At 42.2% G+C, this 16,783-nt stretch overlaps 2 protein-coding genes across 6 annotated transcripts in view; both read right to left on the bottom strand.

The window, feature by feature from the left end:
- Nucleotides 1–5,521, bottom strand: part of Dlat (dihydrolipoamide S-acetyltransferase) — a 29,167-nt gene extending 23,646 nt beyond the window's left edge. Inside the window, exons 1-4 of the mRNA XM_028864905.2 lie at nucleotides 5,156–5,521; nucleotides 4,635–4,736; nucleotides 4,130–4,254; nucleotides 3,827–3,977 (exon numbers count right to left, since the gene is read on the bottom strand). Coding sequence (XP_028720738.1) covers nucleotides 3,827–3,977; nucleotides 4,130–4,254; nucleotides 4,635–4,736; nucleotides 5,156–5,431 — 654 coding nt within the window. The 5' untranslated portion in view covers nucleotides 5,432–5,521. The remainder of the gene's footprint in view (nucleotides 1–3,826; nucleotides 3,978–4,129; nucleotides 4,255–4,634; nucleotides 4,737–5,155) is intronic.
- Nucleotides 5,522–11,011: 5,490 nt separating this feature from the next.
- Dixdc1 (DIX domain containing 1) overlaps nucleotides 11,012–16,783 on the bottom strand; it is an 85,959-nt gene continuing 80,187 nt past the window's right edge. For all 5 annotated transcript variants that reach the window (XM_037207501.1, XM_028864906.2, XM_028864908.2 and 2 more), the window contains one exon: nucleotides 11,012–13,165. In XM_037207501.1, coding sequence (XP_037063396.1) covers nucleotides 13,085–13,165 — 81 coding nt within the window. In that variant the 3' untranslated portion in view covers nucleotides 11,012–13,084. The remainder of the gene's footprint in view (nucleotides 13,166–16,783) is intronic.

Genomic DNA, 16,783 nt, shown 5'->3' with positions numbered 1-16,783 from the left:
ACGAGAGCCGGAGACTGGCAATTCAGTCACCTGTCACACCCAGGTCTGGTGGAATTAATCGGTAATCTCAACACTCAAAAGGCAGAAGGATCATGAGTTTGAGATCAATCTGGACTACACAGTGAGACCTTGGCTCAAAATTAAACCACAACCACAAAAACACATTACCCATCACATCTCTGTGCTCATTAGCTTTCCACCAGTTAAGTCACCTTTCAGAACAAGGGTGAGTATACGTGACCAGTTGCCCTAACCCATCCTCTGAAATTAAAACCAACAGGCAGGTGGGAAGGATTTCTTTCAGATGATCAAAACGAGCTGCTCAGTATATATGCGGAGTATTTTTTTCAACCAGGACAGTGGTTCTCAACCTTCCTAATTCTGCAACTCTTTAATACAGTTCCTCATGTTGTGGTGACTCCCAAACATAAAATTATTTCAGTGCTACTTCATAACTATAATTCTGCTAGAGTTATGAATTGTAATCTACATATCTGATATGCTGGATATGTGATATTCGACCCCTATGAAAGGGGTCAAAACTTTCAGGTTGAGAGCTAATAGATACTTTTCATTTTCACAGGATGATCTTGGTCTAGACAGACCACTCTGTTGAATTAGCTGTGTTCTGCAATGAGCATCTATTTATCTTTTTATCTTTTCACTCATAAGAAACCACACTTAATTCACACTTACCAGAGAGATTTTTTTTTTTTAATTAAGGGCTAGAGAGATGACTTAGCAGTTAAGAGCTCTCGCTGCTTTTGCATAGGACCGGAGTTCAGTTCCCAGCATCCACATAGGACAGCTCACAACCACCTGTAACTCCACCTCCAGGGAGTTCATAATCTCCTTCCTGCCTCTGAGAGCACCAGCATGCACATGCGTACACACACACAAATTTAAAAAATGAGCATGGGGCTGGAAAGATGGCTCAGCAGTTAAAAGTACTAACTACTCTTTCAGAGGACCTGGAATCAATTCCCGGCATCCACGTGATGGCCCGAAACTGTCTGTTACTCCAGTTTCAGAGTACCCAACCCTCACACAGACACACATGCAGGCAAAACAGAAATGCACATACAATAAAAATAAATTATGAAAAAAAAGGAACATTAAGAGCTCTTCTTAGAGCAAAGGATGAAGGTCAATAGTAGAAGAGTATTTGACCAGCATGCTTGGGGCCCTGAGTTTGATCTCAAGATTAGAGGAAAAAACAAAAACTAAATACTGTATTTTTTTATTTTTAGATAGATAGATGGATAGATATATGGTTTCTTCATGACTTGTTTTCTGACCTCTAAACATATATGCACAGTATACCTACATGCACACTAAACACATGTAAAAATTTTAATTGTATTCCTATTTATATAATTGTGTTAACTGAGTTTGTGAACAGTGATATGTTAATATGGATTTTATGTGCTATCTTCTTAGTCTTTTAAGTAGCAACAGCCTTATATTAAGGAAAAAATAATTTCAGTCAATAATGTCTCTAGAAGAGGGAAAAAAATAAAACAAGACCTAGAAAATCCTTTTTTTTTTTTTTTTTAATTTTTTAAAATGTTTTTGGTTTTGTTTTTTTGAGACAGGGTTTCTCTGTGTAACAGTCCTAGCTGTCCTTGAACTCACTTTGTAGAGCAGGTTGGCCTCAAACTCACAGAGATCTATCTGCCCGCTTCTGCCTCCCAAGTGCTGGGATTAAAGGGATGTACCACAATGTCTGGCTCTAGAAAATTCTTTTTTTTTTTTTTTTTTTTTTTTGGTTTTTTGAGACAAGGTCTCTCTGCATAGCTCTTTCCTGGGACTCACTTGGTAGCCCAGGCTGGCCTCGAACTCACAGAGATCCACCTGGCTCTGCCTCCCGGGTGCTGGGATTAAAGGCGTGAGCCGCCACCACCGCCCAGCTAGAAAATTCTTTAAAAATTACTTTCTGTTCAGAATTTGTTTTCTTTGTTTCATAATCACCAGTGAAGTAAATGAAAGTATGTGTGTGTGAAATATCTTTATCATCTCAAAGGATTCTTAGGGCCAAATTCTAACACCTGAACATAAAGCACTATAAAATGGACAGAGAAGGTATTACGTAATAAAATATGGCTGCTAAACTGAAATAATCGTGAAAGCTAAAGACCAGGCAAAATTCCGTTAAGTGACTGCCACCAACAGAGTTGAACATGACTTCCAAAGAAACTGATTCATTCAGAAAACTTCCTATAAAGTTAAGGAAAGATAGGCCAGGTGGTCATGGCACACACCTTTAATCTGAGTACTAGGGAGGCAGAGGCAGGAGGATCAGCCTGGTCTACAGAGTTCCAGGACAACCAGAGCTACACAGAGAAACCCCGTGTTTCTGGGATATTTTATGTATTGCTATGACTGGTGTAATAAAAACTGAACAGCCAATAGCTAGGCAGAAGGTACAGGCTGGACTTCTGGGCAGAGAGAGAACTCTGGGAAGAAGAAGGGCGGGGTCGCCAGGCAAATTCCGAGAAAGCAGGATGGACAATACAGAGATGATGCAATGCCACATGGCAGAACCTAAGACTAATATAAATAGGTTACTCTAAGTTCTAAGAGCTAGTGGGACAAGCCTAAGCTAAGGCTGAGCTTAAATAATTAGCAAGTCTCTGTCATTATTTGTGAGCTGGCTGCCCCCCAAAAAAATCCGACTACACTTTGTCTTAAAAACAAACAAACAAACAAAAACATTAAAGAAAGGTCAAATCTTAATCCTTTAGATTTTACCTCCTTCCGACATAAGAACCACATAAATACACAGAGGAAAACTACTATCCAATGAACGGATTCAGCGTGTGTGGCTTGGCGTCTATGTTTCTTGTGCTTTTTCTTTGGCTCTTTTCTCCCCGTTTGTTTTACCCTATCTCATTTATTTTTATTTTATTTTATTAGTATTCGTTTTTAGATGCCTGTTTGTTTTCTAATGAGAGAAAGAAAGGGTGTGGGTTTGGATAGGCAGAGAAGTGGGAGGATCTGGGAGGAGTTGAGGGGATGGGAAACCATTAATTAAATTATGTGTATGAAAGAAAATCTTACTTTAAAAGGAAAAAAAAAGCATGTTTTAGTTCCCTAAAAGCTGGTTTAGGTTCACGGTAACTGCACTTACGGCCACTAGCTTTGTTATAATGGTATTCTGCACACTTAATTCCCTACTTCTTTTCTTTAAATGATTTATTTATTTTTATTTTATGTGCATTGGTGTTTTGCCCACGTGTGTCTGTGTGAGGGTGTCAGATCCCCTGGAACTGCAGTTAGACAGTTGTGAGCGCCATGTGGGTGCTGGGAATCAAACCTGGGTCTTCTGGAAGAGCAGCCAGTGCTCTTACCTGCTGAGCCACCTCCTTAGTCAATTCACACTTACTCTTCATTGTTACTGTTCTCATTTATGAGCATTATTGGAATACTCCATCTATGCTTGGAAATATACCAGTCCAAACAAAAGAAAACTTCATCTGGGGACTTCATTCAACAGACATCGCCTGTTCTCTATTATAAATTCTACTTGTAGAGGAAAAAAAAAATCTCCTCAGAACCTTTAACATTGTTTTTGAGAGGAAAACCAAGGATTATCCTGTGTCCCATGCTAAGGCTGAGAAAGGTTAAAGGAATTGTCTAAATTCACACACTTAGAGACAACAATCAAGAATGAAAGCCATCAAGTGTCACAGTTAAATATCTGTGCACTGCCAAATGGCAAGCAGTGTTTTTAATGAAAAGTTTTCAGGATGCAATCGCCATCCATTAAAAAAAAAGGTGTAAGTAAAAAATCACCAGGTGCCAGCACTCAGAGGCTGAGCCTTACCTGCATGTGAGTAGGATAGGAGCTCCCAGGAGCCCTTGCAGAAGGTGCACTTGGTGCAGCAGAAGCAGCTGGAGCTGATGCTGGGGCTGCCTGTGGGGTAGCTGCTACTGAATCCAATGTATAATTTTTAAAGGCCTCAATATCCTCAGGTCTGAAGAAGAAAAAGAACATATAAACATGGAGTTTATAAAGCAAATCTAGTCCCCACCTCCCAACAAGTCTTCAAAAGTCTTGAACTTCCACTTTAAGCTAAAATGTTCTAGAATCACCAAATGTGCACAAATTACAAGGATGTTTACTCACTTTTCAACAGTGATACAGATGATGGCTCCAACCGGAACATCTCTGGTCCCTTCGGCAACAAGGATCTTTGCCATATAGCACTCCTCCAAGCTCTCAAATCCAACAGTGGCTTTATCCGTTTCAACCTTTTAACACAAAGCATTAGCTTAGGTTTGTACTGCCGACACGCGGTGAATTACAATGTGACTAGAATCTCATATGAAGATAAACCCACTACCACAGACTGGAAAGAATGGTTTAAAAAAACCATTTTGGGTAGTAGCCAGGTATTGCTAACATTCGGCAGCAAAAGGAAACAGATCTCTGAGCTGCAGGCCAGCCAGAGTTACACGATGAAACCCAGTCTCAAAAAACAGTCAGTTTAGCTAGTTGCTGACAACTTACCTAGCCAAACATCTCTAATGACTGTGAGAGGAAAAATAAGTTTCTTGAAGAGAAAGGAGAAGCTAAGGCTCAGGCGACTCAGACCACTCCCTTAACATCAGCGGCTTATTTTAAAACTTACCTCTGCAATTAGATCACCCTCACTGATTTTTTCCCCTTCTTTTTTTTCCCAGCGGGCTATAGTGCCTGCCTGCATCGTAGGGGAAAGGGAAGGCAATGGAACCTGGGGGAGAAAAAGCAGCACCATTTAAACAGAGATACTTCACTCTCGGTGTGGTTTAGAGTTTCATTCCATTCAATTCCATGCAAAGAATTTACTGAGTCCCATTAGGAACTGAACCCTGGGGATACAATGGGAGTTCGTGCAATCCAGAAGTTCACGACTTTCAAAAGTGGCAGGTGGATCCTCCAGTCGGTCTAGTGGATCTGAGACAGCACATGAGAACCCAGACCTTTTGCATATAGCCCCAGGCTTGAAGCTTTTCTTTCAATGGAAGAGATCCCTACTGGGAAGGTCTTGGGCAAGGCAGTTATCGATCCTGAAGGGAGCTGGCTCACAGAGGCCTCTCAAGGAGGATTTCCCCCCACGCCAAGGAACCACCGGCTCTGAAGGACAAACGGGGTCTGGGGTGGAGCACTCACCTTCTGGTGCGGGGGGAGGCAGTAAGAGCGACGGCCCGGAGACCCCAGGAGCTGCCGCAGTAAGCGGTTACGCGGCGCAGTGTCCGAGCCGGAGCTCCAGCCGCACAGCAAGCGGACCCCATAGCTCGGGGTCCCGCTGCTGCAACGAGCCGCGGCGGGGCCGGCCCGCGAGCTCCCGCATGGGGCCCCGGGGCCTTCCTTCAAGACTGCCCACCGAGGCCCGAGTTCGGCCCTGGGCACTGCACTCCGCGCCCGCCGCGCACAGACGCGCCACATACTGCCACCGACCCCCACGCCCCAAAAGCTCCGCCGTCTCCGGAGTGACCTCTCCAAGAGCAGCGCGGCTCTGCCGTCAGCCGCGCCCTACGGTCGCGCAGTGTCGTAAAAGCGGCTCCTTGAACTGGCGGCCGGAACGCGCGGCGTCTGCGCCCCTCTGCGGGGAACCGGTCTGGGGACACCCGGGAAGGACCCCGGCCACAGCTTAGGGTCCGCGGGGACCGAGGCGCTTCGAGGCCGTCGCGGGCAGCGCACGTTGTGGAAAGGATCAGGGGTGTGGGTGGCCCGAGGAGAGGTGTCGCAGAGGATGGGACGCACGGCCCGCTCTAAGGTGGTGGCCTAAGAGACGGGGGTGTCGGACCGGCTGAAGCCTGCGCTCCGGGAGGCGGTGCCAAAGGGAACACCCTTCTTTGCTCTCAGAAAAAGCTGGGGAACGAGCCTGGGCCGACGGTAATCCTAAACTTTAGGCCAGTGGTTGCGGTCTGGAAACGAACCGCCCAAAGTTGGAGGAAGAAAGGCCCGCGAGTGACCTCCGGGGTTCGGGGGTCGTCCCTTGGCTGCAGACCCCGCCGCTCCTTGCAGGCTGTCCTAGGTTGAAAAGATTTCAGGTCCCTAACCCCCTCGAAATGGAAGCAACAGGGTTTTTCATCAGCCAAATGGTAAGAAGGGCAGCCAAGAGGAAGGTACATTTTCACATTTCGAGTTTGTCTCAGAGGACTAATTATGTCCCCTATATAAAAATACTTGTTTGCGAAAACGGTTATATTACCCCCAAATTACCACTGTATCCTCTTAAATAACGAAAAGATTTAAGAAGCACACCGGACATGGAGGCGCACGCCTTTAATAACAGCATTCCAGAGGCGAGAGGCAGGTGGCTCACTTCAATTCCCGGCCAGCCTGGTCTATATAGCAAGTTCCCGCCCAGCTCGGGCTACAAACTGAGACCCTGTCTTTAAAAAAAAAAGAAATTAAGATACAACTTTGCAAAATGCATTGTCCGGCCATTCTGCAGTTGTGTGAACTCAATAGAAAAAGGTTTTTTAAACCATGGAGTAACGAGGTGAGGGTCAAAATAAAGAAAAAATATGGCAACAGTGAAAAGTATCCGAACACAACTACCCAAGCCTAGGTTGTTTCTCGCTACTGTTGCCTACTCTGCATGTCACCGCGTCCCTGGCTCTGAGAACACCAGCACTTTGCACTGCCATGACCTCGGGGTCACTCAAGGCCAGCCAACACTGCTTGAAACACCTTGGCACAGATCATGTGTGGTATGATTCGCACTGGTTTTACTGTACGGCTTTCTGCTCTTTTATGAACATAATGGTTAATTACAGAAAACAAAGACATTCTCGCAGTTATTCTTTAGCATGTAAAAATTATTGTAGTGTATCTTTGGATTGGATTTGAAGAATATTTGAATTTTAAAATTGCTGCAGCTGGTTTGAGTTTGAGATTAGGACAGAATTTCCAGTAATTTCTGGAATGGCCTTAAATACAGGTTTTATGTTGTATATTTTTAATTTTTTTTTACTACATTTATTTTCTGTGTGTGTGTGTGTGTGTGTGTGTGTGTGCGCGCGCGCGCGCGCGCGCGCGCGCGCCAGTGCACTTAACCTCTGAGCCATCTTCTCCAGCTCCGCACTGAGCTATCTTGCCAGCTCATGTGCTACATATTTATATGAAGCAACATTCTCAGTATTGACAATCATAAATCAAAATATTAATCCACTCTGAAAAATGTTGATACTCTGTATTGCAGTACCATATATCCAGCCAAGATTTAACTCCTTTTCTTCTCTTGCACATCACTCTTCATTGCAACACAGTTCACACACAATCTCTCATTTATAGGACTAAACTCTGTGTCCATCCTAAAGGAATGGCTAACTAAAATGTGGTGTATATACACAGTGTAACTTTTTCAGTCACAGATAATGGAGTTTTGTCATTCACAACATGGATGCAACTTGATGAAGCAAATTAACTCAGTCTCGGAAAGGTACAGGTTGTATATTTTCTCTCATTTGTGAACCTAGACTTTATATTCAAAATCATATCCATACGGGGGAGACAGCCAGGGGGGTAAAGGTGCTTGCCACTAAACTTGGTGGTTTAAGTTCTGACCCTGGAATGCACATAGTCAAAGAGAACAGACTCTCCAAAACTGTCCTCCGACCACCTTCACATGTGTGCCCTGAACACGCGCACACGCACACACGTACACACACACAATAAATGTAGTATGGGTGAGAAATAATATTTAGGTGATAGGACTTTAAAATGGTTTAACTTATCCTTTAAAAACTTCATACACATACATGATGTGTTTTATAAATTTAATTCTGTATGTCAAAACAAAGAACATCTAATTATATAGAAATTTGAGTTCACCGTTAATGATTGGTGAAACTGTCAAAGACTTGTTTTTAAATAAATTTATTATTTAATAAATGTTTTGTTTGTAACTTTATATGCTTCGATACCTGGGGATCATGTGAAAATTCCTCACAGGTGTAGGAAACACAAGCAGAAGAAATTCAAGACGCCCCGTCATAGAAATGATTGCATCCACGCGAAAGGCGGTGACTGCAGTGCCGCTGAGCAACACAAACACTTGGTGACTAACCTTGGGGGTGGGGGTCACCTTTGTATGCTGTACAGGTCATTAGCAGACCATCATTATGTGGCCCATAACTTTATTTTACAGCAAAACTAATCTGCTAAGCAGTTCAGAAATCTATTGTTTTGTTTCTCTTTGTCTTCTGAGTTAGTGTAGTAATATCAGTTCCACGTGCATGACTTTTGAGTTATTATTGACCAACAATTTTATGTGCAACATTTATTAAATAAACATTCATTGTATGGCTATATAGTTAGAAAGCCTCATCATTTCTGAGCTGAAGGTGAATTGGACTAGGAAGAAGCATGTGCTGTATGTACACTAATTCCTCAATGTACATACAGATGGTCAGAGAACACCAAGAATGCAGGAAGAAATTGGGAAGAAAGCCAAACTGATAGCCAGCATGGTGGTGCATGACTGTTCTGGTGCCATGTGGCCAGCCTGGGCTACCTACATACACTCTACCTTTAAAAAAAAAGTTTTTTGTTTGTTTTTTTAAAATCCTAGCCATTGAGACACAGAGGTAAGTGGATCTCTGTGATTTCCAGGCCAGACTGACTAGTAGTCTACATAGCAAGCTCTAGACCAACCAAGTCTATATAGTCAACAAAACAAAGTTAAAAGTATGTAATCAGAAGCCAATGAAAGAAAGCACTCAGAGCTAAAGATCAAAACATATCAAACATTTAAATCAATAACAGTGATAAATGAAGCCTGCTTGAATTTGGGGGAGGCAGCCTTTAAATTGATTTGTGAACTCGGATTCTTTTAATCATTAATTTTTGGGCTGGGGTGGTAGTCCATGCCTGTAGTCCTAGCTACTCCAGAGGCTGAAGGAAAATGATTAATCATCTGAATCTATTAGTTTGGATAACATAGTGAGATGCTGTCTCAAAATAGAAAGATAGATAAATATGTATTTCTGGCTGGAGTCCTGAGTGGCTCTCAGTGGGAGAAAGCATGCTTAGCCTGCACAAGGGACCAGGATCCAGTCTTCTGAAACTAACACTTGTGAACTAATTAGGGTTCACACTGCTTTTGAAGATTAATATTATCATAGAGTTTATGCTCTCAGGTTCTCCTGTGTCTGTACATTTACATATGATTTCAAAATAGGTGCAAAACTAGCTAATCATTTTTTATAATAACCTATCTTGTGCTTACATTAGAAATACCAACAGTAAAATATCTCTAGCAATAAAACAATCCTTATCTCCACCCTCCTGATAATGAGTAAACATGCTACCAGGGAGATCACTTGATGAAATTTACCTTCACTAAATCTAATGGCTTTACTGTCTGATCTCAGTTAAGAGACGTAAATGAAAATGATGAAGTGGATTTAGTTTGTAAACTCCATTTTATTTGTAGTGTGTGTATGTGGTTTTGACTTGTTCACAATTCTGGTACATATGGGCAGTTAAAACTGCTACCACTTTGATGATCAGAAAGCTCTGGCATAACAAAGTTTTTGTGAAGACACTGTAAAACAGAACACACGGTAGTAATCTCTGAAAGCAGTGGTCACAAACCTCCATGTTTCTAAGAAAATAGAACTTTATATATATGTAGTTTAACAAGCTATTCCTCTTAACAAGCTCAACAAAAAAGAGTGTGCAGTTACAATACTTATGAGTAAAAGTGAAAATTTCAATTATAACCAGAATGCTTTTCAGTAATCGAGTACTCTTGAATTGGATGTAAAACATAAAGATCTTTTTCCATTTACATCCCAGACAAAAGACCTGAAAAGTTGGTAAGGAGCATTGCTGTTGCCAAATATATTTAAACCATATTTCCATTTCTTTCTTCCTTTTAATCCAAACACAGATCTCATTATGTAGCCCAGGCTGACATCAACCTGGTAATCCTCCTGCCTTAGCCTCCCAAATGCTGGAATTACAGGCATGTATCTATCACCAGGTGGAAGTTTAGCTACAAACTGTAAAGTGTTCCAACCCAGATGATTTAGGGACTTGAGCAAGAAGAGGGTACTCTTCAGTTTTTAAATAACTAAATTAGCACTTATGGGGTCTTTTTTAAGATTTATTTTTGTTTTTAATTGTGTGTATACAGGTGTGTGTGTGTGTGTGTGTGTGTGTAGGTACATTTCTGCACATGAGTATATTTGTTTTGGTTTTTTTGTTTTCAAGACAGGGTCTCACTATGTAGTCCTGGCTGTCCTGGAACTGACTCTGTAGTCCAGGGTGGCCTCAAACTCAGAGATCCAGAGATCTGCCTGCCTCAGCCCCCCCAGTGCTGGGATTAAAGGCTTGAGCCACTATGCCTAGTTTACATTTTTTAAAAAACATGGTTAAGAGATTATTTTAGGACTCCCTAACATTCAAATGTAGTTTTTCTCAAGGAAAGAATGTCAGCAATGGCAGGATGGACAGGCTCACACCAATACCATTAGGGAACAATATATTTTTTAATCCACAAGTTCTCTTAGAGCAGTGGTTCTCAACCTTCCTAATGCTGTGACCCTTTAATAACTTCCTTATGTTGTTGTGACCCCCAAACAAAATTATTTTCCTTGCTACTTCATAACTGTAATTTTGCTACTGTCATGAATCTTAATGTAAATATCTGTTTTCTGATGGTCTTAGGCGACCCCATGTGAAAGGGTCATTCACCCCCCAAAGGGGTCATGACCCACAGATTGAGAACCACTGCCCTGGAGCATAGCCAAACAGGAGATTATTCAAAACAGAAGGAATTCATGCTTGCTCTTGCTCTCCAGCGTTATGGACTGGAATGAGGATCCCTGGCCCAGAATGTACAGGAATTAATAAATATATCTTCCAGTGAAGATGCTTGGCCATTTTGCCCATGGTACATGAGATTAGTGAACTACATTGTCTCCTACATTCAACCTCTGCTTTTTATGTAGGCACTAAGACCATGTGGCTCCTTTTCCAAAAAGAGATAAAAATAAAACACAATATGGAGGACTTCAAAGCTTTTTCTCTGATTTAATTTTTGCTGAAAAGTTAATTCCACATAATGTTAAGACTGTTTGCTGAAAGAAAATGGACAAGGGATATCTGGTTTAAGAGACAGACATTCAAAGTAAGTCATACCTGGACTACAGTAACGAAGTTGAGCCTGGTCACCCTCATGCTGTCAAATAGCAAACATTAAAATTCATGCAACAGAGAAATTGGTGACGTACGGACTTTTATCCCTCCAGTCATCTTGAGAAAAAATTGGAAATAATACTGTTTTCTTCTGTTGGCGTTCACAATGAGTTGTTCTTGCCTATGGCTGACTTTCCTGAACTTTCCTAGTTACAGCTGATGAAAAATTGTTCTTCAATAGAAGACCAGGGTAGTGTGCATGAAAGACTTTCTTTTTGAAAGGTCCTTGATCTCATGTCTTTTAGAAGAGCAATCAACTAGATTTAAAAAAACCAAAAAAAAACAAACAAACAAAAAAAAAAACCCTCTAGCACTAAAACAGCAGGGAGAACTGGACAGGAATCGACTGCCATTAGTATACTCGTAACAAAATAAAGCTTGTTCTGAAACCACAAGAGGCGGTAAGAAGAGACCGTAGAAAAGCTATTGGGCACTCTAGAAAATGGGCAGGGTACAGGGAATGTGAGAATACACAGAAGTCACACGAGTTATAAAAATAGACATGGTTCTCAGGCAAAAGCAAATGAGCACCAAACAATTCTCAAACATGAACTATTTTTAAAAGACATGTCTATATAAAACAATAAGATGTTATCTCAGCGTTCCCAAGAGTAGTCTGTTCAAATGGCTGACAATGAGTGACAAACAGAGACAGGCAGATCCCAGGACTGACGGACCCATCTGTCCCACTCTTCTGTTTGGCAGTGTACAGGGGTGGTTGCAGACCGCTTTGAGGGACTTCTATAAATAATCATGGCTGATAGGTGGATGGTGCTAGATGTGTGAATGAGAAAACCCAAGTTATTGAGTAACCTCTGGAAACTGGACAGTGTTGCAATGTGAAATGACTCTTGACCTTGATTCAACCCTGCCATTCACAACTCATGCTCCATGCCCCGTGGGTTCCATTGTGCCCTAAAGGAACAGCCCAGACTAAGCATGTAACAGAAAACAACTCCAGCCTTGAAATCAGAAGCAGACCAGTAAATTATGCTGGTGCTCAAATCACAAACACAAATTAATGGTCTGTCTCCTTGCAAATGCAAAGGAGATGCTGTGCGTTTGTCACGGAGAAGTGGTAGCAGCACCTTTCTGTCCCCTCCTGGATGCTCCAGGAGCCTCTCACTTCTAATTCTTTTCAAGCACAAAGTTCATCTGTGTGGAGAGAAAGAAATGGCTCTGAAGTTAAAGAGTCCCCAGGGGAAACCGGCAGTTCGTAGGGGAAAAAAATGCCCAAATGGGCGAAGGACAAGCTGCAGAAGAGTCGGAACCAGAAGAGGCGGTCCAAGGTCTTCATTATGGTTTTGGCATAGTATAGCACACTATGGGCAACCCTCTCCCCACCCAATCAGCAAGTCAGCATCATCCACGTCCAAGGTCAACAGATGCAAGTGGGCTTTCATCTTTGGTACCACTTGAGTTACTCCTGGGCTGCAACGTCTGCAGAGAAGCAGAAAAGTCGGTACCTTTGCCTTGTCTGTGAGCACAGATGCTGGGACTCTGATTGCTGCAACCTTTGAGGCCAATGGAATGAACACTGTACCAGAAAGGAGAGATGCATCCACTTCCAGGTTCCAGATAATAGCAGCCAGGCCCCTACAAGAGAGGGATCATCCACTCCTGGTGGTTAAGGCCTTCGGTTTGGTGTCCTCAGAGTAGAATAAAACACTGTTCCCACGGACAAGGAGCTCCAGATGGATCCATGGTCTGTGTTTGGACAGAGACTTTAAGTACTAGATATACCAGGCACACCAACAGGACTGGCCCATAACCATCATACTTGAAGAAGCTTCTTTTTGGCAGCAGGAATTAGAAACTCCTCAGCGTACTCTGGTGTTAGTCGTCTTTCCTGAGAGAAGCAGCCAGGGAGTGTCCGGGGTCCGGTTAATTCTCTCTGTGGTCTTCTTCCACCCAGGCCACAATTTTCCCCTCCCATCCAGGGATGGCATCGTCATCGTGGAAAACCTAGGTTAAGAAAAAAAGAAGCCACAATGGAAAAATAAAGCCTGGAATGTGGTGCGTGCCTGTGGTGCGTGCCTGTAACTGGAGTGCCCAGCAGGCTGAGGCAGGAGAATAGCTATGAGTTCCAGGCCAGGTTGGGTCATGGTGTGACTGATACCCTGCCTCAGCAGAACAGAAACTACAGAGTGAAGTAACAGAGTCACTTAAACAACACTACTGGTGAAAAGGGGAGCTAAGGGCTGGTGAGGTGGCTCAGTGGATAAAGACATTGTCACAGAGCTGGAGGACCCGAATTCAATGACAGGACCCACAGGGTGGGAAAGAGAATCAACTCCTGACTCCACAAGTTCTCTCTGACTTAGAGAACAAACACACAAAATATTCTTTAAGATTTACTTTTAATGACATGTATGAGTGTGTGTAGTTATATGCATGTGTGTGTAGGTATGTGCATATGCGTACAGATGTCTGTGAAGCCAAAAGCATTGGATGCCCTAGAGCTGGAGTTACAGGAGCTTGTAAGCCACTGGATACGAGTGCTGGGAATCCAACCTGGGTCTTCTATAAGAGTATGCACACTCGTGGCTGATATGTAAAATTAAATTAATTATAAAATAAAAATATTTTTTAAAAAAGAGTATGCACTCTTTTTGTTTGTTTGTTTGTTTTTTGTTTTTAAGACAGGGTTTCTCTGTGCAGTTTTGGTGCTTGTCCTGGATCTTGCTCTGTAGATCAGGCTGGCCTCGAACTCACAGAGATCCGCCTGGTTCTGCCTCCCAAGTGCTGGGATTAAAGGCGTTCACCACCACTGTCTGGCCAAGAGTATGCACTCTTAACACTAAGCCATCTTTCCAGCCCCACACAAAATTTTTAATATAATAAAAAAATCTAAAAAATAAGACATTAAACACTAAGGATAAGAAAATATAAAAGAATTACTTAATTAGGCTATGTCTTTGGTTCTATCCTTTGAAACTATATATATGTGTGTGTATACATATGTTTGTGATATATGATACATATATATCATACATATATAACACATACACACACACACATATGTTCTAATTTTGGGAGATAAAAACACTAACACTATTTCATTCATGGATATTTATAAGAATAGTAAATTACAATCCACAAAGTACTTTGGCCTTCCTAGGAGAAAGCAATAGCATATATGTTTAAAGAACAAGAAAGGAGACCATTTTGGTACCAGGCATATAGAAAGGGGTAGAAAGAAGACTGGGGGCTGGAGATGTCCCAGCAGTCAAGAGCACTGGGGACCCCCCAGATCAATTCCTAGCACCCACATGGTGACTCACAACCACTTGTGATTCCAGTTCTAGGGACTCTGACACCATCTTCTGGCCTATTTGGGCACCAGGCAGGAATGTGGTGCACAAACACACATGCAAGTAAGACAAATATACACATTGAAAATAAATGTTAAAAGATTTTAATTCTTTTCTATACTATAATCACAATGAAGGCATTTTTGGTAATACACCAGAACCCAGAAATTTCTTGTCAAAAGAAGGTTATATTTGGAAAATGGATGATGAGGAGCAGCATAGGCTGAGAAAATATCAAGGGTTAGTGTCTTAATTAGGGTTTCTACTGCTGTGAAGAGACACCAAGACCACAGCAACTCTTATAAAGGAAAACATTTACTTGGAGTGCTGTGTTTACAGTTTCAGAGGTTTAGTCCATTATCATTATGGTGGAGAGCATGGCAGCATGCAAGCAGACATGGTGCTGGCCATGTCTTGATCAGAAGGCAACTGGAAGTGGCTGTGACACTGAGCAAGGCTTAAGCAAAAGAGACCTCAATGACACACTTCCTTCGACAAGGCCACACCTCCCAATAGAGCCATGCCCTTCTCTGTGTAGCTTTGTGCTCTGTAGACCAGGCTGGCCTCGAACTCACAAATATCCACCTGCCTCTGCCTCCCGAGTGCTGGGATTAAAGGCATGGTATGGTGGTATTCTAATTGTACTGAAATGTGATTTTGATTGTATGTTAATAAATAAAGTTGCCCGGGGGTCAGAGCTATTAGAGCCATAGAAAGAGCATGGCGGTGGTGGCACACACCTTTAATCCCATAGATCTCTGTGTGTTCAGGGATACAGCCAGTATTGGAGACATATGCGTTTAAGACCTAGGGGGCTGTACATACAGACAGTGACGAGGCAGTCACGTGTTTAGGTTTACAACCAATGAGAAGGCAGAATGACTTTGAAACGACTGACACACAAGGAAATAGCTCTTTTTCAGGAAGCTGGGACACAGCAGGAGGAAGGGTGAGATTTTAGCTCTGAGCTCTGACCTCTTGGCTTTCTCTTTTACATTGTTTCTGTGTTTCTTATTTAATAAGACGGTTGGTTACATCAACAGCATGGGCCACCACCGCCCAGCAAGCTTATTTTTTGATAGCTGCTGAGAGACATGGGATTGTAAGAGGAACTGCTGAATCAAACCAAGCCTGGAGAGTTTAGGAATGCCTTAACTTTAAAATGGAAGTCAGAAAATGTATGGCTTTGGGGAAGAGGTTATGCTTTTGTTTTCACAGAAAACAAAAGGCTATAATTTCATTCAAGGTTGATTGAGATCAGATTTGATCAGGGGAGACCCCCCTAAAAATCCTAGAAAAACTACAAGACAGGTGACATATATTTTATCTGCTCAAACATAAGACAAAAAAATCATCCCTGGCTAGCTTGTGTACAACACATAGTCCATACTTATGCTAATATAGATATGTATGTTACCTTTGAAAGTTTGTGTTTTCAGAGGAAGGGAACCAGACACCAATGAAAATGGGTGGCCCAGGTGATCTAGCCTTTCAGAGTGACTCTGTTACAATATCCTCAGAGTTCTACATCTAAAACAGCTTCAAGCTGCTGGCTGAGATGTTCCACCTTACCAACTATTCTAGCCAGGACTGCAGATAAGCCTTGTGCTTTCCCATGGCACAGACACTGGACAACAAATGTTACTGCTAGCTCTCCCAGGACTTGACCATTATCCTACTTTTCTCAGGGTCCCCAAAGATGCCATCACCAACAGACAACAGGAAACAGTCTAGAGAACATGATGCCTACATTCCCAAGAGGTGGGTTGGGTGCTTTTTGGTCATTCAATAGGTTATGAATGTTTCTCATGGTTTTGAAGGGTTGGTTTCAAATTGTTATTGGTCATGGTCAGGAAAAACGCAGAACAAAGGAGATTAGATTCAGGGATCTATTTCTGAAGGCAAAAAGGAGGAAATGTTGTAGAATAATCATTTTGTACACTATAAAGATGTGACTTTGCCAAGGTGCCTTCTGAGTGGTTTAATAAAGAGCTAAATGGCCAATAGCTCAACAAGAAGAGGTTAGGTGGGACTTCCAGGCAGAGAGAGGAGAAGAGGAGATAAACCGGGCACGGAAGGAATGTCAGAGGACACAGAAAAACAGGAAGTACAGGATAAAAGAGAGGTTTAAAAGCCACAAAACAAAATGTAGATTAATAAAAATGGGTTAATTTAAGTTATAAGAACTAGTGGGACAAGCCTAAGCTATAGGCTGGACTTTCATAATTAATAATAAGTCTCCATTTTGTTTTTTGTGAGTTGTCAGTCA

Source organism: Peromyscus leucopus, chromosome 7 (genome assembly GCF_004664715.2).
Source record: "Peromyscus leucopus breed LL Stock chromosome 7, UCI_PerLeu_2.1, whole genome shotgun sequence".
In the NCBI taxonomy this organism is placed as follows: Eukaryota; Metazoa; Chordata; class Mammalia; order Rodentia; family Cricetidae; genus Peromyscus; species Peromyscus leucopus.
The sequence above is the reverse complement of the archived record's forward strand: the minus strand, read 5'-3'. Positions and strand labels throughout refer to the sequence as shown.